Source organism: Malurus melanocephalus, unplaced genomic scaffold (assembly GCF_030028575.1).
Source record: "Malurus melanocephalus ecotype Western Australia unplaced genomic scaffold, MMel_1.1 scaffold_114, whole genome shotgun sequence".
NCBI lineage: Eukaryota > Metazoa > Chordata > Aves > Passeriformes > Maluridae > Malurus > Malurus melanocephalus.
The window spans coordinates 1351630-1375379 of NW_026623346.1; the positions used below are offsets into that span (position 1 = coordinate 1351630).

Consider the following 23750-nt stretch of genomic DNA (forward strand, 5'->3'; position numbering starts at 1 on the left):
ACATTCAAATGCATTCAGGTCTCTGCCAACGAACGGACACAGGCTATCTGCCATCTCCCATTTGCCTGTGTTGACATAAASTGGCTTCCCAGCTCAGCAACAAATCAAGAGGGCAGAAGTCTCATGTGAGAACAGACTCATGACCGGGCATTTGTTCAGTAGCCTGGACTGACGAGTCCTCTTCTGGCCCCAGCTGCCTCCGGGTGAGTGTCCCACAGCACAGTAGAAAAGGTGAGTCAGCTGGAGACAGCTACGCTGTGACAGCAGGAGGAGTAACCAACACTGCCTGCACCTGAATGTCACCAACACTGCCCCATCCCAGGCACAGAGGTCCCTGTAACAGGAGCCCACCTGCCTGCCAGCATTAGATGTAAAAAGACCTTCTGAGGTCTTGCTAGAAGAATTTGAAGCACAAAGTGTTTTTGTGTTACTGCCACTGCAATGAATTCTGTTTCACAGTTCAGTTATGCTGTTACCTGGAAAAACTTCTGGGAAATTGCAATACACAATGGGCTTATCCTATGAATCCAAAATGAAGAATACCATTTCCATCTCTTAGCTGCTGCTAATTGTTTGTCAAATGAGTACTTGCTATACAGCCACAATACTGTGGATCACCTATGCTGAAGAAGTCACCTTGCTTTACAGCCGTAACATTTTCTTTCTATCGTTAGGGAGAGAAAAAAACAAATTAATACTTTTCATTTACTTCAGCAACTTTCTACAGCTCTCTCATGATAAAATACTAACATATACTTGCATTACAGCWCAGCATTAATATGATAATCATAAAATATTTCCTTTGTAGAAATAGTGTTTTAACAAGGAGCTTCAGGAGCAACATAAGGACACGCTGGGCAAAATTTCCATATCTGGTTAATAATAAACAAGATATTTAGGCTCTGAAAAAATCAGACTGTCACAAGAACTGACATTCCCACTGACTACAACAGAATTTTATTGATTGATCCAATAAATAAATTTTAAAGTRCTATTTAGTTACTAGGAACATCATATCTGTTACAATTTTTATATTTCGTTATGCTTTCAGCACTGAAGCCCATCCTACCAGATGCCTGCACATTGCTGCCTGTTGCTTAACAGCTCCAGTGTTCCCTGGTGCCAAGGGAATGTGACAAAAATGGAAATAACATCAGAGGGCATGATGGGAATTTTGTGACAAAAGTTTTGAAAAAGTCTCCCAAGAACTATGGGTATTTTTGCACGCATATATTGTAAGAATATGGATGCTACCTGTGTATTTCCATTAGCCCCTATTTTCTTGCTTGCAGAAAAATGCTTACAGTTTATTTTGCTTCTAAAGACCATTTGCTGTCAATGCTCATTCCTCAAGTGTGAATGCAAAGGTGATACTCAGTGTGGAGACTGACTCAAGCACTGAGCTAATTCCCAGTTTCATCACACAATATTGCCTGATGAATAGTGACCATGTTATTTAGAGGGTCATGTCTGTGAGGATGCAATATCAGTGTATTTCTTGCTTTGTTTTTCCAGRCAGATGGGGTGTTGTTTTTCCAGTCAGAGAAAAACATAATACCTATCTCATTACATTCAGATCTTCCTTTCAAACTCAGTCTTTACAAATTCTGCTGTGCCTTCTTTAAATGTTCTGTTCTGCCCAAGTGGAAAATAGCTTCCTAGGATAACCAAACAGCAAGGGAAACTGGTAAGACAACACAGACTCTTTCATTTGTAAGTCACTTATCCAAATCTCCAATGATTAGGGCTCAGAACAGAAATTGTTGTCCCATACTAAAGGCTTTTCAACAGCTCAAGTGTAGAGATGAGTGTCTTAGACAGCTGCTAATGGACAAATATTCACAGAACATGGAATATCATTAGCAATGCTCATAACTTGCATCTTTGTTCATCTTTTCAGTGAGACTGTCAGCATGTCCCTGCTGTTGTCCCTTGCACAACAGGCAACAGAGTTTCATTCCAGAAAAACTGAAATATTTGCATTTGATGGAAAAATGCCTGACATGACTACTATGCCATATTCCCTGAGAATTTCAATCTCACTTCTTATAGCCACCCAAGAAACAAATTCACATAAAACTCATGCTCTGGTTCTCTGATACCTCACTGGTGTGGACTCCTGTGAGTGTTTTGACATGTCTTGCTCATTGCTTGTATTTGTTACATTTCAGTGCAGTAAAAGCACTAGAAAGTCATCAGAAACATTTCCMAAATCAAGCTCTTGTTATAATTTTATGCAAAAAATACCAAAGTTTAGTTCAGGTCTTAGTACTCCTGAGTCCATTAATGTAAATAAAGATTGCAGTGTTAGGGCTAGGTAGTCTTCATACTGCAACAGTTGCATTAAAAATGCCTCTTTTAGTCTAACCTCTCATCTAGAATTCTGGTTTTTAATGTCTTTTTTTTAGTTTCCAGTGGTTTTGGCAAATATAAACCTTAATAGAAAAGGTAATTTTAATGATAAATTATGACTGGCTACAAATGAAAACATTAAGCATTCAAAGTGTCATGAGAATTAAATTGCAATAGAAAGTACTTCACTACATTCCTCTAGCCTCTAAGCAATAGCAAAGTCAAGTTGATCTGAAGCTTAATGAAGCAAAATTCAATCAAAATTTTAAGGTTTCTTGGGGTCTTTCCTTAGGAACCTATGCAAACAGAAGGGATATATTAATAAAACTTCCATCTAAGAGAAAGTAATTTGTTTGACTGACAAGTGCATTCTTCCTGAATGGACTTCTGAAATTAAAGTGAAACAAACCACCCAGCAATATAAATGGAACATCAAAATTCCCTGCTCCCCACTATCAACTGTTTGAAGAAACCCAAAAGATGTWTCCAAAACTAAGACCATTTCTCCAATTCTATCTCTTGATCTAACTAGAAACTGTTACCTCATCTTACAAACCATTCCTCTCATGTGCCTGAACTACTGTGCTTATCAGAATATTCCTGCAGCCCTGCTAAAGTGATTTCAAGAGGTTTTAGCCCATCTGCTCTGGCAGCCCGAGGTCAGTGCTGAGTAGTGAGAGGGAGGGAAACACTGTGCCTTGGACCATGGGAAATCAGCACAGCACCAGTGCTGATTAGCCAGATAAAGGGCAGCAATACAGTCAAAGCCTGTATTCAACCCTTCCCAGTCTCAGGGTCATTAGAACCAGAACTTTGACTTGTTCCCACTGCAAATGTTTCTGTTCCTGATGGCCGTAGGTGGCCTCCCACCTCCCATGGCCCAGTTCAGAGCTGAGCTGCCAGAGCTTCATGTCCCAAATGCACCCCGAACCTCACAGGRTAAAGAACAGCACTTATTCCTTCCTGAATCAAATGTAACTCTGCACTGATGGGAACTGAGCTGCTGACAATTTGTCAGCTGCACAGTTCTGGCTGTTTCTGCTTGTAAATGAAAGGGTACAATAATTGCTAATAGRTTTCACATCAGTTATTCAGTTTTCATTATTATTCGGCTGAAGTTTATTTGTACTGTTTTCTAAACCTCCGTGGTTTAAACAAAATAAAAGAGCTGTGTCTCACCACAGCCCAAATAACTTAGCATATTGCTTAGTCCTAGAATTTTATTAAATCCTATTCCTCCTGTTCTCAAGCTCACTGTCAAAATATTAAAACTTGGTTCCCTTCTAAAGTAAGAAACATTTTCTGCAGGGGGGTTGTTTTTTCTCTCACGAATTCATAAAGAGCTCATAAATGTTCTCACTAGTACTTCTGAGCTGTAGGCAAATACTTTTGGCAGGAAAATCCATCTCAGCAGTTCAGTGTGGAGTGCCTCATTGCCTTGAGCCACACTCAGCTGCCAGGAGATCTCCTGCAGCAGAGGGGAGAGATTCCAGCCAGGGCAGTGGAGAGAGGCTGAGACATGCTGAGAACATGTGAGCTCAACTCACACCACTGGCCTCTTGCTGCTCTAACAAAGTCCCTGAGGGCTGCTCTGGCTGGAAAAACTGGGAGATGTTTTAGCCCAGGCCCGCCCCCCCCCCCCCCCCCCCCACAACTGATGGGGCAATAGAAGCTTTTATTTTAAAATAAAAAATTAAATGAAGCCTTGGCTTCCTGCTTCAGGCGCACATAACTCACTCTCTTTCCCAAGCTGACTTCAGCCCTCCCTCATCAGAGTCCCATGAAAAAAGACTTGCATGCCCAAGTATGCACAAAACAGYAACCACTAACCTACCAAACCATGCACAAATGGCCCAAAAGTTATGAACAACCACTTCTAGACCTGCTGCCTTCCCTGTTCCTGTGTAACTAAGTATAAGCCCAGGCAGAGAGTGCCTTTTGCGTGTTAATTCAAATGCAGCCATCCACAAGGGAAACAAGCAGCTTTTCTATCACTCAGAGCAATGCTGTCCACACAGAGCAAATGCTGTCCACTAAGCAAAGAAAATAAGAGATGAGAATATACTTTATCATAAATGTGGTAACACAGTGGCAATTATACATAAAAATAAGTGGGAAAATTGCATGCATTAGAATTTCAAATAAGATCAAAATTTCATTGCTTTAGAACAACACAGAGCTGAAGCCGTGTCTTCTGATTTGCAAGTTTTTGCATTTTTCATGATGCTCTCGTGGTCTTTAAATTTTTATTCACATGAAATACATAAATGCAATTCATTACATTTTGTTTATCTTATGTTAATAATTTTCTTACAGTAGGACCAGGGCTCCACTGTGGTGGATGCAGCATTATCTCCCTCCCAACACTCTGTAACTAATGGTGAGAGAGTTGTTCAGTGTTGTCTTGCCTTATCTGCCCCTGGAGTCATCCTCCATGGATGTGAGCACAGCTCTTTTGCATTAGTCACAAGATAATTCATTGTCAGTGCAGGCAGACTGGATCACATCTGGATAAATGACCTGACAATAAATTTGGGCAGTGTCTACAGTTCAATACAGAGCTGAGGAGCACTGGTTTAGTTTGTGTTTTTTTCTTACATTAGGAGTAGTAGAGGGATTGAATTAATAAGAATTAATTTAACAATCATATTGTTACATAATTGGTAACACAAGCAAAAGGCACTACATTTGCATGCATGAAGGGATGTCTCTAAATGAGAGACAAGTCCTGCACAGACATTGCCTCTCTGAAGACAACCCTTCTCCCTAAGCACATGGGTTTTCCTCAAGGCATAAGATCTTCTTCTACATGAAAATTTTACTGTGGAAAGGGAAGAGAATAGGGCACTCTCAGGACAAGCCAGTAGAGCAAAAAAACTGCCAGCTCACTCCAGCACTGACAGCAGGGCACTGCTTAACCCCAGCGCTGGACTTACCTGCACATTCTTTTGCTTAAGAATTCTGGAGGTGTCAATTCCTAAAGGCAAAATATTTCTAGTCCTCTGCCCAGCCCACAACCACATAATCTTTTCAGAGGAAACAAAGTATTTCAGTTGGATTTAGTAATGTGGACCAAAAGTTAATTTCACTTTAAAATAAATAAATACATTTGCTGTAAAACTGAATGAGCTTGGCTTCTATGACTGAGTTTGGAACTGATCATACATCTCAGGTTTTTAAAGCTGAAACACAGGTACAAATTCTTCCTTTAACTAAGAGTTTTCTAATAGTTTTCTTAGTTCCTAAGACCTTTCTAAGTTTGTTTCTGCCTTCAGAGAACTGCAGGAATACAATGCAAGACCTTGATGTTCATGTGAAGCAGCTGAGCACAGACCTATGTACATAATGGGGACAGAAACCAACCCAAAAAATACTGCTTATAACCAACACATAGACTCACTTTGTTAAGATATGTAAGTCATTATTTTATCTGAAATTTAAAGAACTATTAAAAAATCATCTTGAAACATTCCTGAGGTATCTCTAGAGGCATATTAGTCCATATTTTTTTATATACTGTATCTCTAATGCCTTCACTRGAGGTAAGACAGCACCAATTAAAATTCTGTCCTAGTAACTTAAATTCTGAAAAAGGAAAAAGTTCTAAGTTACAAAGCAAGTGCAAACATTTAACAGGACTAATGTTGGCTAATAGGGGTGACAAACTGCCAGTGACAGCAGGAATGCCCTCACACACTGCTGGCAGATAAAAACCAAAGCCTTTATTTAGAGGTTTGTGGGTACCCAGCTCAGTTCTTCCCAAGCAAGGAGAAAGATGATATCACATTTCAGTTCTAACCAAATAAGAATATATTTGGTTCAAAGATTCAACTAAAAGTATTTAGAAAGGAGAAGTTTTCTGTGTGTTATTAGAATAGATACTTTACAACTTCGTGCTCATGGCAATTTGCAGATGTAACCCTTTGTTGGCACAAATTAATGGTGTCTTGCTATTGCAACCCCTGATATCAGGAGCTCCAGTTTATTGTGCCATTAAATCATGATTGCTCAGCTGGAGAATATCCTTCACCAACATCCTCTGGTGAGGACACCACCTTTCCTGTAGAGATTGGGTGGAAAGACAAGAGCCCACATCACAAAATCCAGCCTGTGACAAAACTCCTGTGCTTCCAGTGGCATAGCTTTCCTCAGACACATAACCTATGAGAATCCTTTTTCTCATAGTCCTTTTCTACAATTGGAACCAGCATTGGTTTCTGCTTTTGCTCTCTTCCCAGTCTGAGCCCAGAGATATTAAATTTAAAAGACGTTTGTTCTCACTAACTCAATATATTCTACCAAAATCACCATAGCAGTAAAATGCTTACTTGCAACAAACTCAATTTTTGTTCACTGTAATTCTTCTTGTAAAATGTTTTTGAGCTTTCAAAAGCTCTTTCCTATTCTCCAAGGTGAGACCCATCATAAGGCACAGCCTGCCGCAAAGAAAATATTGGAGGCAAAGAGAAATTCTGCCACTTGCAGATACACTGTAACAATTCTGTATCTCCAAAATATGCAGTTATTTATGCCCCATTCAATACACTCAGATAAAAAACTGTAAATCAATGAGCTCCTCTGAAAACAAAACCTTCCTGTGATTCAGTTACTGCAGCAGGTGAGAAGGCTCAAGTGTATAAAATGCCCTGAAATGCAGAATTAAGAGATGGCGTATTAGCCAGAGCCAAAGACATTAGGAATAATTAACCAAAGTTACATAGCAACACAACTTCAAATATTTTTCAGATCTGGACTCGTCCTTGCCACATCTAGCATCTCAAACTGAGCTGTAATTTTAAGATATAATGATWTATTAATATGCAATTATTTTGTTCAAGATTTTTTTTCTCCTTTTCTCTGTTATACTATACAGCCTCCAAGTTTGAAAGTTGTATTTTGCTGTTAGATCATGACCTCACAGACATAACTATAGGCCTGTTTTAATATAGCACAATGTAGAGGTGATTGTTCAGTCAAAGATGGTAGTGCTATTTCTACATTTACCTTTGCACTGGAGAAAACACAAGTTTTGGACAAATGCCTGCTAACAAATAGAGTTTTTGGTAAAACACAAATACTCCAGATAAATATTAAATCATTTGCTAAGGGAAAGTAAGCCACKTTGTAAGGAGAGAGAGAGCTAACACACCCCTATGCCTTTCTGCGACTTCTGTTCTCTTAAAGAGAATCAGTGTAACTGAGAAAACCTTAACTATGGTGAAATCAACCCAAGCACTCATTTGATGCAAAAGGGTCATGGTCATGCACTAGCTGTAAGCATGCTTTGGGCTCCTTTGTCCCCTGTTGAAGGGTAATTAGATTTCACACAGCTGCTTCCTGCCAGAATTGCTAAGAAGTCACTTTCAGCTACACATAAGGTGCTTTCCTTTCCTTCTGTTCCTTGGCGTTCACCTCAGTGACTCACAAGGAAGGATTAAAATTGTACCCTTGAAGTTCACTAAAAGCCTGAATCTCCTTTTGTAATAACAATCCTGCAATTTCTCCAATTTGTTTCCTGAAACTGATTCTTGTTCCAAATAACATCAGAATGTTCCCACTGGCTTGGACCAAAATAGCATTCCTGGTCCAATGTTCAGTCACTGAGAGTTAGCAGGTGCCTGGAGAAGAGAATAAAAATGTGCAGTGTAACTTAACCAGCTTAAGAGTCTGTTGACTCACAGATTTTATTTCTCTAAAAGGCTTTGGAAGATTTTTCTTCCATGATTTTGTCTAATTGCAACATCCCATAACAGTAAGTTTCATAGTTTATAAACATGCTGCTGAAAAGTGCTTTCTTTTCAACTGATTCTCAGCCTCTTGTCTTCTAGTTTCATTGGATTTGTATTAGTTCTTAAATGGAAAGAGAATTTTTTTCCTATTTATCCTCTCCATTCCGTATATGATTTCAGATAGGTATATTACTCCTCTGCCCCTTCAATCCTTTCCTTTCTAGGATGAAGTGTCTAATCTATCTACTCTTGTCTTTAACATATCTTCAACCACGCTTATCACCATTCTACAATTTCCCATTCAGGACACATTCAAGTTTTCTCTCCTAACTTACACAAAAATCTCAGCATGAAACAAGTGGTGAATGAACGTCAGGTAATTTCAAAAATAATGCTTTCGTGTGGTTTTATTTATTTAAAACACTTCATTTTCTTCAGATCTGAGTGTTTTTCCCCTTCTGTGCTCACTGCAGAAACCTGTGAATCCCACAACCAGATTCTCAGGTGAAACTCACAATTACCCTACCAAATAATGTCCTCACTCTACTCTCTATCTTTCCCTCATTTCCTGAAGTGCCATTCAAAAGGGCCCTGGTTAATTCACGCCCTGGTGAGGATCAAGGGAATCTTAGTTACTGCAAAAATCTTAATGCCTGCAAAGCATGCTGTTGTATGGATGTTTATGTGGAGGCACCTTCTTTCCACTGAAGATTTTTATTATTAAAATTTAAATCCAAGATCTACAGGGATCTGAATCAGAGCCAAAGTAATTAGAAAGGCTTCTACAGACTTCACTGGCCTTTGCTTCTGACCCATAAAGAATAACAAAATGTTGAATCAGCTAGTGACAGTATATCACTGAATTACATCTTGTGTCTTAGATTAACAGAATCATTGCTTGGAAAAGACCTGTAAGATCATCAAGTCCAAGCGATCAGTCTTGAAACAATAAATCTCACCAAAACTAGGACTGACAAGAAAATAACCCTTAAAATATGTCTTAGCAACCAGGAGACTCATACACCTGTGTTTTGCCAATATTAACACTAACAAACTCTGGTACCACAAATTACAGAGAAAGTACATTTGCAGGTTTCCMAATGTCCAGTGAAATCCCACACTAAGCATTGACAGTGACTGTTTAAGTGAACCTTTGAACATGTTTGCAATAAATCTTGCAAGTCTTAAACTTTTATTATGCCAGGACTTAAAACACTGATTTACAACCTGACTCAAATGGAGAATGCTCATGATTGACTCAAATAACATTCCCTTACAGGGTTTCTCAGAGACAGATAAAGATTACATAAAACAAAATAATGGATGGAGAAATGGTGCATGACAATCTATTCATTTCACTCATTGTGCAAGGGCCACTCAAAGATTTTCCTTAACTTCAGGCCCTTAGTTGTACTTACACAATCTTTTCCTGACGAAGTCTAATCAAAACAGTTGATGATAAGGAAAGACAGTTTATTTGATAATTACTGTCCAATAACTTAGTATTATGCAGTATTTTCTAAGCTATTGAGAATGGAAATTATTTCAAAACAAAAAACTTGTCTGAAGTTTGCTAAAGTCTAGACCCGAGTTCCCAGCACCAATCTATCTCCACTGGTGGAAGGATGATAAACAACTTGACAATTCCAGAGATAATTAGGGAACTGGTTTTAATATCTGCATACTAACTATCTAGAAATACCTCTAGCCACCCTGGCCCCGCATTATTTTATGGTTTTACTGTTTTGTACTGAGATGGCAAACACACAAACTGAAAGTGTACAAGCATACTGAGCCCAGCTCTGCTGAGCTCTACCACAGCATAATATGCTTAATAAAAAAACACCAGAATGAATGCTGATTATGTGTATCTTTATTTGACTGCACATTTAAAAATGTTTTGTTTCCCCCTAACTGTGAATGATAAAGGCGATTGCCATTGCAAGTTATTTTATTGCTACAGGAAGGACAAATAAGCAAAGCAACAGATGAGATGAGCCCTGTACTTTACACTCAGCCCTTTCCCACTTGCTGCCTGACCTGCAGCAGGAGACAGTCTGACTATGGTCTGTGAAGGCAGCTAAACCAGAGGAAATGTGACAGAAATCAACACAAAACATGAACTAGAGATCAGCAGTGGTCACGTGGATGAGGAATTTAGCCCAAAACTCATGAGCCCTGCACAGCACCTTCCACGCAGGTCTTCCTTGCAATTTCTTCCATCATAACCAGCCTGGAAGCAGCAATAGCTTGACAGAAGTATACCAGAAACAACTTTTCCTCATACCTTGGCTCCTCCTTTCCCTACAAAAAACTTCTCTCAGCCCAGCAAACCTCTTTCCATGTCAAAATAGAGATTGCTTGCCCTTGAAAAGAGATTTTGTTCCAAACACAAACTTGACTCAAAATCTACAAATCCTGCAGTTCACCACTTACCTATCCAGAGTGTCCTGCGGCACTTTACTCCCTCCAGCTCTGCTGTTGACGCTGGTGTTCTTGTTGGCAGTCATGGTCATTTCTGCTTTCTAGAAATGTGGATATCTGTGAGAAGAAAAGTCAGTTAAGCTTCAACAAGCCCAAATGACAATTWACTGCTTGAACTACTATGCTGTGTAAAGGCAAAACTCCATGTTGCTTTTTATTCTCTAAAATGCAATCAGTGTAGTTACGATCCTGAAAAACAAAACCCTATCTTGCTACTGCTGCTATTCCAAGTCCACAGCCAAGTTTATCAGACCCCACTGCTATAAATGGAAATAACTTTTAGGAAGCAGGGTGTGCTTCAGGTGCTGACTTGTCCGCTGAACAGAGCTTGATACCATGTTCAAAAAATACCACCGGTTTGGTGTGGTTCTTCCATCAATCCATGTGTGTGGMGATCCCAGCAAGGGCACTATGTGTTACTTACAAACACCATAGCTATGACTGGCATTTTGTCCACACAACAGCTATCCCAAGGCAAGAAGAAAGCCTTTCGCATTTAAAGTGCACCTCTATTACGGAAATATTTTCTAATAGTGAAACATATCCAATGATGGATTTTTTGAAAATAATTTTCAAATCTGCTTGTGACATGAAAATATCACAAATGATTCTCTGGTGGCCTCAGGACTCTAAGCAGATCTGTCTTAGGACACTTCTAAGTTTATAGTACTTCTTAGTTTATATTACTAAATCAGTAATATAAAGAATCTTTATCAACTCCTAGATGGTTTTTTTAGCAATTTGGTAATCCTAAAAACTTAATTTCAGCCCTTTGTATAAAGTTAAGTGTCCAAAAGATGGGTCTCACTTCTGTGACATTGCTGTACATGGGCAAAGAAGAGCCCAGTACCATGATTTAATTTGCCTTCATGCTGCTGTTGTAATAGGAATGTCATGCTGTGGCTGAATGGAGAACATGATGATGTGGATATAGGCCTGGATGTCATCCAAGGGATGCAAAAGCAGGAATCCCTAAAATCATACCCCTCCATTGACTATATCCCATGTTTCTCCAGTGTAAAGCACAGCTCTTAATGGCCATTTCCTCTGTCATTGTAATCCCTTGAGAAATATTTTGCAAAATGAGTGAGGAATGCTTTTTCYTGTCATGGTAAGATTTCTAAAATGCCAGCAGAGTCCCTTGAGAAAGAAATGGAACAGTATTTATTCTACCTGATGATACAGGAGTTATTTATGAAGAATTCTGTGCTGGTCTGGGTGGTTTCTGAGACACTTCTTAGTTTATAAGCTAAAATATCTACCCTGGTTTACAGCAGTGCCACCCAAGGTCTGACCAGAACTACCAATTTTTGCAACCATTAACAGCATAGCTAATGCAAAAATTAGGAGTGTTACGAAACTTCTTGTTTACTCAAGCCCACAGGAAGTCCAGACTGCTTGAGAAGTCATTGTAATATAATGCTGCAAAGCAAGCTGGGGACTGACAACACACAAAAATCTCTGTACTAACAGACCTATCACAGTCAAAAGGACATTCTCTAAACCACTTTTTTCCCAGCAATTCTGCCACAAACACAGTCAGAAAATCTTCTGCACATTGCAGCTCCAGAGGCAGAGTCAATCATGCTGACCACAGACTCCAGGTCTACTTGTCCTTCTCCGATGTCCTGTATCAATTTTCCCAGATTAAGTGGAGATTTTTTTTTTCCCTGGTTGGTAACATTTTTTCTACACTGAAGCTCCCTAAATTCCTCCAGTGTCTCATTGTTATTGTTAGTGTTACATTATCAAGATTACAGGACTGTTACAGAACTGCCTGTTCCGACTGGAAAAGGGATTGCTTGGGTCAAAAAAGGAAGCCTGCTAATGTTGGCCAAGTTTTCTAGGACTGTACATTCCACAGGGAATAAGCAGTTTTTTAATGTTTTCCACTCACCAGTTCCATACTTTTACTGTGTTAAATCTAAATCACTTATTACCACTTCATGGGAGAAAAAGAAAAGAGATAGACATGGCATAAGGAGAATAACAATTGTTAGTACGCATGTGTAAYATTAGTTTTCCAAGGTGTGTTTTTCTGTTCAAGACAAAAACAAGCTGAAGAGACCCTCAAAAAGATGGGGTATTGACCTGACCCATTAAAAAAATATGAAGTGTTTTTATGCTGTTGTTTTTAAGAGTCCACTTTTCCCATACCCAAAATCAGATTTGGGGGGGGGGGGGGAAGTGTGCCAAACCATGATAAAAATCACTGTGATAAATATTTAAAAGAAGCAATTATTTAAACCTCACCTTTCAAAGCCACTTTAAATGCCAAGTAGAACAAGCTGCTGTGTTTTCAGCTACAGATAAATTAAGTTCCAAAAGAGTTTCACAAGATATGTCAAATATAGTGATGTAAATGTATTCCTTTCCAAGCAATTAAGACTATGGTATATACAATGATATCGACTAACTTTTCCATCCAATTTTTCTTTAATGCTTTTTTTGGATGAATATTTTACTGYAAGCAATGCTGGTATCATCCCAGCATATGCAGAGAAAATGCAAACAATGTGAACATGGCAGAAAATAATCAATCATCCATTTACAGAGGTGCCTGGAAGTAAGGACTTATATCACCCCAAAAACCCCATTCACCCATCCACCAACCCACACCTCCCAAAAAATAAAGGAAAAAACAACAGAGATAGAGAAACAAGGAAAGAAAACCTAAAGGAAATTTTATGGTCATGTAGCAAGTCATTTTAGAGCCTTCAAATGAGTCTGACAGCCTGCATGGTTACTGAATTATTGTATGGTCAGAGTCACATCCCTTGGGCTTGGGTGAGAGAATTCCTCACTAGATATTTGCAAATTATTCTTCACAAAGCAATGAAAACCAAAATCTCTCAAGTATTGCGACATTCTGTTAAAAAAAAATCCAAAAACAGTCATGTTACACAGATTCCGCATTGCCTCAAAAAATATCTAACAAACCTGGTTTAAAATTGCAGAATTCTGCTTTATTTGGAAACATAAAGAATTCCTTCTAAAACTTTATTTGGCCATAATTTGCGTTTTGCTCTACACATGGCTTTACTAATTTCACTAAGGCAACTCTCAAATTGGCAATTTAATGAGCCCAAATGGTAGAATCATTACATCAATACTGCCTAAAACCTCCACAAACAACTTATCAAGGTCAAAAAGTAAAGATGAGAGACAAATATAAAAAATGGTGTGATGGCAACATGGGATCTGCTGCTCATGCCAGGCAAGGTTCAGCATCCTGACTGAAAATGGCCGCTGCAATGCAGATGTTTCCTAACAGATCTTTATCATTSCAGGAAGCTCCAATGACAGAATATTCCTCATGGACCATCTGTTAATAGTATCCATACACTTTTGTACATTCCGAGAACTGATTCCCTCCTCTCCTTCTGTGGAAGGGGAATGTTATTGAACCTAGAAGAAGAATTTACATGTCATGTCTAATGACTTGAGAAGGGAGCCCCTGAATGTAGGTTGCCAAGCCTTCTCCTGGCATTATCACTAACATGGCTTGAGACCAACTTGAGTTCTAAAATTTTTTTTAGGCAGATTATTTCCCCCTTGAAATACCACTGATATGGGATCTGGAAAATTTGGGGAAATATTACTCCTTTGGTCTGCCCCACAGGGCAGAGAGCTGGAGACATAACAGGAAGGCCTAACAGGGAAGAACTACAGGCTGCTAAAACAAACCCATGTTTTTGAAAAAAGTACATTATAGTAAATACTAACTTTCAGAAATATATTGTTATTAATAATCTATTTATCTACTTTTCTCATAAAAGTAGCTGCAACAGAATATTCCAAGGCATTAAGAAGTTAGCTTAACATGTTAGCATACTTTTATGCTTTTCTTAGTGCTTTAAGGGAGCTTGCCTACATGTCAAGAGGTGTTGTACAGTTAAACTTCTGTTAAGTCACTGTAGGCTGCCTTGTGGCAATTTGCCTCCTCCCTTCCAGTAGATATAGATAAAATAGATAATTATGTCCTCTCAGAACAATGTCAGTTGTGATAAACTGGAAAGTCCAATAAAATATTTAAAGATTCCTGCCCTGGGAGGGTGCCTGTAGAAACTCCCAAAACATTGTTGCAAGAATTACATCAGAAATACCTGTTCTCTGGACAGGTATTAACACCACAGTCTCATCCAAATTTTCCCTCCCTATAATCCATAGCCTGTTTCCAATCAAGTCACTGAGCAGTCTCTCAGTTAAGCTTTCATAGAGAGATGGCTCTTTTACTTCTAGCACAAGCTTCCTACTATAACCAGCAGGGATTTTGTTTTCATTGACCCTTGCAATGCCAAAGCACACTCTCAGCAGTTCAATCCCCACTGAACTGTACTGATACTACCAGAAAACAGATAATGCAGCACTTACTGGAGGGGAAACAAGTTACCTCCCCTAGGCAGGTGAAAAGCAAACACCCTGCCTAGAACAAAGACGGCTCTTTCATCCTCCTTTCCTGTTTTTCTGCCACCTAAAATGCTTTTCCCTTTCCTGAATTCCCGTTCATTGCTATTTTGTGCCTTTATTCTGTCTTCCTTGCCCTACTTTATCTTCTTACTTCATTTATCTTCTCTCAAGCTATTCTCCCCCCCCCCCCACCCGAAAATGTTCAATATCTGGTGGAGAGAACAGACCACACCTGAAACACCCTGCGGTCCAAAACTAGCGTCTGAATTAGGTAAGAATTCAGTGCTAAGATCTTCTATTACCCTTAGCACTTCTAGGGCRATCCCAGCTTCCAAACAGAAGGAAAACAACATGAAAATCAAGGAAGAAGACATTAAGAGAAGGAGATATGAACAGAAAACATATGTCCATTATTGAATCAGAAATTAGTATTTCCCTGTGTAGGCTAAAGAAAAGGTTTGGGTTTTAAAAAATACATTGACTCTTTCAAGCTTGAATATCTTGATTTGAGATACCAGGGTAGGCAGGGTCTACTCAGAAACAGTGYCCAACGTATATCACAATTCTTTGGTGTTATTCTTCCTTCGTTCTTTCCTTTCATCCTCAGGATTTTTGCATAAAAACAACCACTCAAGCCTCAGGAGCTCACCTGCCATTGCTTACTCCTCAATGAAGTCATAATCCTCTAATAGCAACATCAAAATCATTTGCATGGTAATTAATTGTTTCTTGTGACACAAAAAAAAAATTATAATTTTGCTAAGGAATGAGAGTTGGTTAGCTTTGAGGAACAAAGATTCTTTTTCATTAATATTGCTTATATCAGAAAGGATATGATAAATGAGAAACTAGAGTGTCCTTCGGTATTTCCCACAGGGTGTGACCAGCCCCTAAAAACATCCCAATGCAATTCACAGAGTGAACAAAGAAAGATTAAAGTCTTAGTGAGTCTTAAAACAAACTTCCCAGTTGAGCTGAAACTGATGACTGAACCCTCCTCACACCAAGGCTGACTGCCCAAGTCTGCCAGACAGCAGAGAAGCAYCCTGGCTTTGCAACTGCTGTAGGTTTTGTTTCGTTAGAGCATTATGTGAGGCAAAACGCAGGTCACAGCCATACTGCAGAGCAAGCTACTGCACCCAGAGCTGTCAGCACACCTCCCCTTCCTGCCTGCCAGGTACATTCAGAGCCCTGATAGAGTAAGAACTGCAAAATTTTTAGCAGTTATAGGCCTTGCAAAGTGTTTTAAGCATACATCATGGGAGGAAGGACAATCATCTTTGAATAGCAGTGCCTCAGCAAGGTCAAGAGCTGATATGTGGTGATAACCACGAATCACCTCATAAGAACACTATGTGCTAGTAACTGTTCTGAGCCAGTATCTCCCAAATGCAGATCCTGTCTGTGACACCCAAACTGCCAGTGCTAATGGTTCCAGTGAAGAAATTATTAATTTACATGAACTGTCTCAGTAGGATGATATAAAAGCACCCTGGGAGGATGAGGTATGGGCTGAAGACCTCATGGATGTAAGTAGAAAATACTGGCCAAAGCTGTCTTGGCTTGTACAAAGATATGAGAACAACATTGGGTCTGTCTCTCTAGCTCTTGGCAGTTACCCAGCAAATCTGTAGAAAGGCACACAGAAGATTTTAATTCCCCTAGAGAAGAACTTAATTCTCCTATATCCAAAGTACATCCAGAAGTGAACCTGGACACAGGCATTAGTAGCAACAAATGGGATGGCAAGTCCATTGTTTGTATTAGGGATTTGTGTAGGAACCTTTCAGGAAGGTATCTGTTTACATTTAGAAATAATATTGTTGCACTTAGAGCAACATCTGCAGGATGCAGGAGCTCTGAGCTGTGTTGGAGCTTTGATATGGTTTTCAGTCGGAGTTTTAGGAAACCTGCATAGAGGTGAGATCTGCAAATTTAGTGCTGGAGAATAAAGCCCATCACCCACATTCTGACATCTAGGTGAATGGCCCATTTTCTCAAAGGTATTCCTATTTTTCCTACTACCTCAGAGATGTATGCAAATCACAAAATATCCCTGCTGTGCTAGAGACAGAGGCCTAAAACTGGCCTTTCTTGTGGCAATGAACACTTCTCTCACACAGAGTGGTTTTCTGATTCAAATTCCCTTTATGTCTATGGCCATCTTGCCTCCCTATCCTTCAAACTCTACATTTCTAAGCCAAAGGAAAGAAACCAAATCCTTCTGTGCTCCCAGGATGATAAACTACAATGAGGTGYAAGCAGCCTGACTGAAAGGGTGCAGTCCATGCCCTGCCTGCCTAAGCTCCATATCCCACCTCAGACAACCAAGCGAGAATTATCAGAGAGAAGCATGGACGCAGCAAAATGAGTGAATCCCAACCTCCCTCCTAGCTGTGCTGCTGAAACAGGATGTATGCAAAAGAAGAAATACAGAGGAGGGGTGAGGTGCAGAAGTGTTCAAGACTGGTAGAACAAAGGTGAAGGATAGCTAACACACTATAAGAAAAACACAAACAGAAAACAAGAAAGTAAAGAGATTTTTTAGAAAAATAAAAAGATAATAAGAAACCCGAGGTGCAAAGAGAAATAAAACCACACTGCAAACACTCTCTGTGTCCTGCAGAGAGGGGGAAAGAGAGAGAAAGCAGCCCACCTTTTCTCATGCTCTATGATGTTTTCATTCCATGGCTGAAGTCTTTGTCATGGAATAAACTTTGAATTTTCCTATAGGTACTTCAAGAAAAATGGATCTGCAATACTGTGGTAAGCTGACATGACACTTCACCAAAAGAGGCAAATTGCTGCAGCCCTGCAAAGAAGGTGCAAGCCCACAAGAGTGAGAAGTGCCCCGAGTCTGCATAGCTGGTCATTCAATATGCAAGCCCAAACTCAAAGCTAAATTCAAGTTTTTGAGTCTCTAATTTATGGGTAGAAGCCTCATCCCCCCCACATTCATTGACTGCAGGAGACTCGCATTTCCCAGACTCCTGCAGTTTCTTTACAAAATTGCTTCTAAGGGAGATTGGAGGAAAAAGAGGAGAGGAGAAAGGACTAGCTATACCAGAATGACAATAAGAAACTTAGCACAGCAAACTACTATTTATTCTCTTTGTTAACAAAAATTATAGTAGCTATAGGAACAAAAAGGAGGACAGAGAGGAAAATAATCTGAGACTTTTCAATATCTTCAAAGAACACAGTTCTCTAATATGGAAAAAATAAGATTTATTGCACCAGCGGCTCCTACAAGGCAGGGCTGTAGTAGTGCACAATGGTTTCAATTAAAGGCGCCAATCACTGACCAGTACAGCTGGGTTTAGCAGATGACAGGCAACATMATCTCTTCCAGGGAGCCACGATTTCTTCAGGGACTGAACCAGCTTCTCTTGCTGTATGATCTGACCTCCAGCCCCATTTCTGGTGGCATTACCTCATCTTGTCTGTCAAGCCCTGTGAGAGTGTGACTGTAATGCCACTGCTCAACAGAGTCATTTCCTGTGCTCAAGCTTTTGTGCCTATATCCCTTTGCCATGCATCACACACCGATATCCCTACGGACGCTGCCYGCAGCATGGCACTGCACACTCAGCAGGCATCTCAGAGAGAAAAGCATTTTAGTTCCATGMTGTCTGTGTGTATTTTCCTTCTCAAATATGCACACTTGCAAGCCCAAAGCAGGGAGGAATGTCTGGCACTTCTGCGGTGACAATCTGGCAGAAGCACCGCTCCATTTTCTGGCAACTTGACCAGAGTCTTAGAACAGTTATTTCAGTTACTGATTCAAGAGTTGGAGACAGAAGATCAAGTTACTTTTCTCTCCAGCCATCAACACTAATTCAGTTCTCACTAAGTCATACTTGCTGGAATTCTCTCTTCCATACCAAGACCAAAAAAAAAAGGAAAGTGTGAATCTACAGTGAAAAATCAGTAGAAAAAAACATAAGGAATTTCAAGAGTTACAAACATAAAAAATACCAGTAAGATCCAACAGAGAAGATGCTTCTTTCTAGAAAGGATGTTTTTATAAGATAAAAACCATGTCAATCAGCTTTCTTCCCCTACTATCATAAGTTAATTGTGAGTTGAAGAGAGCACCTTCCCAACTATTGTTCAGCCACAGGTATACACTGCCATCAGCAGAGGTGCTTTTTCCAAGTAAAGATTTCAGCTCCCACAGCACTGACCTTTGTCATCTGCATGAAAGGAAAGTTTCCACAAGCTACCACAAGCAAAAGTGTTATAAATCACCTTTCATCAGGCCTCCAACTACTAGCCAGTGAAACAACTGGAAACACTTAAACCTGTTTTAACATTCCATGTAGAAGGAGGCAGGGAAACACCTCCCCATCCACCCAGTGGAGCCAATTGCAGCCACCGAACCACTCTGGACTGTGGCTCCTGCCAATAGGATTTCTATCGAGGATTCCTGGAGCAACAGCCTCTCCCAGAAGAGAGAGAAAACCAAGCAACAGCCACAGAAACTCTAGCTCTGCTCCCAAGTACGCTGCATCCAGAACAGCAGAAGAGAACCACAGGGGTTTACATAGAAGCAAACAGAAACAAATCCACAAACAAACTGTGAATGATATCACGTATCTTTTAAACCTTTATATGCTAGGAGATGATTTGAAAGAGCTTCTCTTCTTTCCCTTTATGAAAATGATTTACATGCAGCTGTGTACATGACATGTTGGAGGCTTCTCAAGGGACCAGCTGCTGTTCCAAAGAACTCGCACTTCTATGATAGGAATTTCATAAATGAAGGCACTAACTATCTTCCCAGATAGGTTTGAATAAACCCACTGTGCTGGTGAGCTCTGCTGAGGGAACAATCTTTCTTCACTGCGAGCAGAGCGGGAATGAACCTGACACAGAGGAGTGTTATAGCATGAACCGCTTTGTTCTCGGGTTGAGGAGGGAGAGACCCACAGGCACCATCAGACAATCGCTGGCTCCATCACAGAGGCCATGCAGGATGGTCCCATGGGTGATCACAGCTTTCCAAATCTCACTTCTCTGCATGCAATCCAGATCTGAACATCTGTAATGCTAGAGAGGGCACGGGAGAGCCTCAAAACTGTGTCAGGAAGAAAGTGTGATCCCACGCCCTTCCAGTCAGCTGGATGTGCCCAGGAATAACAAGCAGCCAGGGCATGCAGAAACATTTCTTGTTTCCAGGTTGGCTGCAGTGCCATAATGTGCTATCACTTATGTTTAACAATATTCAAACATGTAACAGTAACTTCAAATATTCATGTAAAATTAATAATTTTATCCAGACAGCATTTGGAGTGTCACTCTGGCACCAGCATTTCTAGTCAAAGTTTTAGCACTGTTATTCCTACATTAACTCCGTTCAAAACTGTGAGTAAAATATCAATTTGATTTTACAGTGATGTCATTGAAAAGGCATATGCAGCATTGCCCTTGCAAGACAGAAACAGACACAAGATAAACCTGAGTGACACAGATTAACACCCTGATCAGATACTATTTCAGCCCCTTCTCCCTTGCAGGGAACATTTTGGCCTTTTGCCAAGCAGAGAGCATTCCACACTCAATCAGGAAAATTCAGTGCAGCACCCATATGGAAATATCTTCTTCACAACAAGGTCAGGGTGTAAAATCTATTATCTGAACACACATGCTCTCTCCAGCCTACAGCAATTTGACTCAAACTTTCCCCATCTCATGGGAGTCCATATTTGAGCAAACTTTCACATGGCACTGGCACTAAAGCTAGCATTCATCTTTCTTTTCTTCCTTCTTCTAGATTTAAGCTGAACACAGCAGAAGTTCAATTTGAATCTGCTCGCTATACAGAAATATTTTTATTGTCTCTTTTAAAGTGTGGTTACCACAGACAATAAGTCTGATCAACCAGACCTTCAGAATTGAACCTGTCTGCTCACAACAAAAATGCCAAAGCAGATTTTGTTATGGTCAATCAAGGAATGGACTGAAATTGTGTCAGGGGAGGTTTAGGCTGGATATTAAGAGAAGGTTCTTTACCCAGAGGGTGGCTGGGCACTGGAACAGGCTCCCCAGAGCARAGGTCACAGCACCAAGTGTGACAGAGTATGAGAAGTGTTTGGGTAATGCTCCCAGGCACATGGTGTGACTCTCAGRGATTTCCTGGGCTGGGCTGGGAGCTGGACTCAATGATCCTTGTGGGTCCCCTCCAATCCAGCTTGTTCTGTGATTCTGAGATAACATATAGTTCACTAAGTGAAAGGGCAAACTGCAATTCTACGTGGTTTTCAAGAAGTTTATGCTTATGCAGTGGTCAGCTAAACTCTAGTTTCATTCGCACCTTTGCTACTGTTCATARAGGGTGATGCCAGAAAGGATATTGCATCTCAGACTTGTCTCCTGTTTCCTACTCCTTCACTGGTCCTCCTCCAGTTCAACTGTTAGCACACTCATCTTTCCAATACCAGTAACAGAAAATTGAAAGGGTACATCTACAAATAGACAAACTGTTACAGATAGAGGTACAATTATACAGAATTACATATATGCATGGGGATTATGCACATATAATACACTGCACACACAATTTTATAATAAACTTCACAAAAAAAAATCTTGTCTGTCAGTAAGTAAATTGAGTAGAATAAAGTATACACACAGAGTATAAATAAAGCTTTTCTGCTAAAAATTCCATCATCACAAACAAATATAGTCATTGAGTCAATATAAAATCTATTAGGCAGAAACTATTCAGTGTCAGCTTCCTGTGAAGGTATTTTTCCCTGTGTTTGATTAATGAGCAAATTGAAGCGWACAAGGTAGATATTAAACAGTTTTGTCTGGCATGAAGTGTGCATTGCCAAATTCCACGTGGTTTCCAGTTGGTACCACAAACTTGGCCACAGTTCATTCAAAATTCAAACGGTAGATATATACCTGTGAAGCTTTTTATGACGTCAGGAAGGTGATTTGTATTACAGAGGCAGATAAAATTTTACCTGTGTCTAGTGCAGAGCTGACAAAGAGCAGATTTCACCCTGCTACAACAAAATAAATGCCTTTTGCAACTCCAAAAGAGAAAGATTTAGGAGATTATGAATCCACTTCAAATAGCTTTTGTGACTATCTACTCTTCTGTTGATTTTGGGATGAGATATTTTCACTGAAAATTTGCCTTGAAATTTGTAGGATTCACAGGTTCCTACAGGAATTCCTGAAGATTCCTGATGGAATGACTGCCTCTCTCCTCTAGTGTGTGCCTAATACCTAATATCTGAACTCCTACTTCATTTTTCCCAGACAAATATTCTCCTACATAACCTAAAAAGAATGCATGGTGGAATATCCATATACAAAAGATTTCCTTTATACTATGTTTTAGATGCAAAAGTCATGTTAAGAATCTTTTTCCTGATCACAGGGAATCTAAAGGTGTAAAAACATTAAATTCATTTTGGCTGATTATTCATTGCAGCTATATTTTAGGTGAGGCTCTAAGGAAAATATATGTGTGAAAATAGTTTGAAGCTTGAGGGCTTTTTTTTCAAACTGCAGTTTAATTTTATGATAGTTTCAAGGTATTTTCTCTGCTATTTCAGACAGCTTCATTTTCTTAACCCTTTGACCAGTCTTTCAATCAAAAAGCAAATAAGGTTGGGGTATCATTCATTTCTGTGAACGACAAATTCAACTCATGCTGTAACAAAATATCAAGCAACTGCTCCATTCTATTGTCACAGAAGCAAGTTTTGGCTCTTCCGGTTTTAATGAGAAAACTGGAGCCACAACACAAAAAATATGAGAACTCTCTGGAAATGTAACCACACCCCGCTCATATTCTGCTCTGTGCCCCATGTCCCCACCCACAGATACACAAAGAGGAATACCAACTGTTGAAGCTTTGCAGATGGCAAATCAAATATTGTGCCATCTTGGACTTTTTCCTCACAGGATCATTCCACATGGCATCTTTTATAGGTTTGGGATTTCTTTTCTTGAGGGGATGGATATTTGGGCATGGAAAATATCTGTGATCATGAACAATGGGGAAATAGCATTTATAAACTGAAATAAAGCCTTTCCAATTTGTGGAAACAGCTGGAGGGAGGAAAGCATTTTATTAATAACGTAGTTGAAATTGAACAGACTGCTGACAGTGAGTTCTTTCAGATGTTCACTACGGCTCCAGTCTTACATGAAGTCCAACATTTGAATCTATAACTAGAGATGATTCAATTATGTATCCAGCATTTTATTTCACTACACTGAGATTAATAAACCCATCCTTTTCCTACACAAAATTTGGAGGCAAGAAAGAGTAGTTTCTTCTGCATTTTGTGTATTTAATGGTGCTGTACAAGTGCTGAAATAAGCATTAATCTTCAGAGCAGCTTTAATTTATTCAACACAAAAGTATTAAGCTCAGCAATCAGTCCAGAGGGTGTCTGCACAAGCACCTTCAAGGGAGCATTTGCTGACCCTCTTGTTTCTCAGGAGATATTTCACTCCTGCCACACATAATGAGGCTTTCAGGTTGCAAGAAAGAATGTTGTTTCTTACAGGAAAAAAAGAGGGAGACTTCAAGTGTATGTCATTCAATATATCATGTTTTCAATACAGCACGTTTGCAGAGTAATTCCACAAGTGAATGCCCAATGAAAAGAGATAAAAAACATGGGCCTAAAATTCCACATGAGGAAACACAATAACGATCTCTTTAAAAGTATTACAGAAGTCTTTCAAAACACTGTCAGCAAGGTACTTTACCCATGTTAAGGAGAAGCAAATACATTTTAATAA

General features: G+C 39.6%; 1 protein-coding gene across 7 annotated transcripts in view; it reads right to left on the reverse strand.

Moving 5' to 3' along the window:
• DENND2B (DENN domain containing 2B) overlaps window positions 1-23750 on the reverse strand; it is a 160086-nt gene that overhangs the window by 76661 nt on the left and 59675 nt on the right. For all 7 annotated transcript variants that reach the window (XM_057369704.1, XM_057369699.1, XM_057369700.1 and 4 more), the window contains one exon: window positions 10518-10622. In XM_057369704.1, coding sequence (XP_057225687.1) covers window positions 10518-10597 — 80 coding nt within the window. In that variant the 5' untranslated portion in view covers window positions 10598-10622. The remainder of the gene's footprint in view (window positions 1-10517; window positions 10623-23750) is intronic.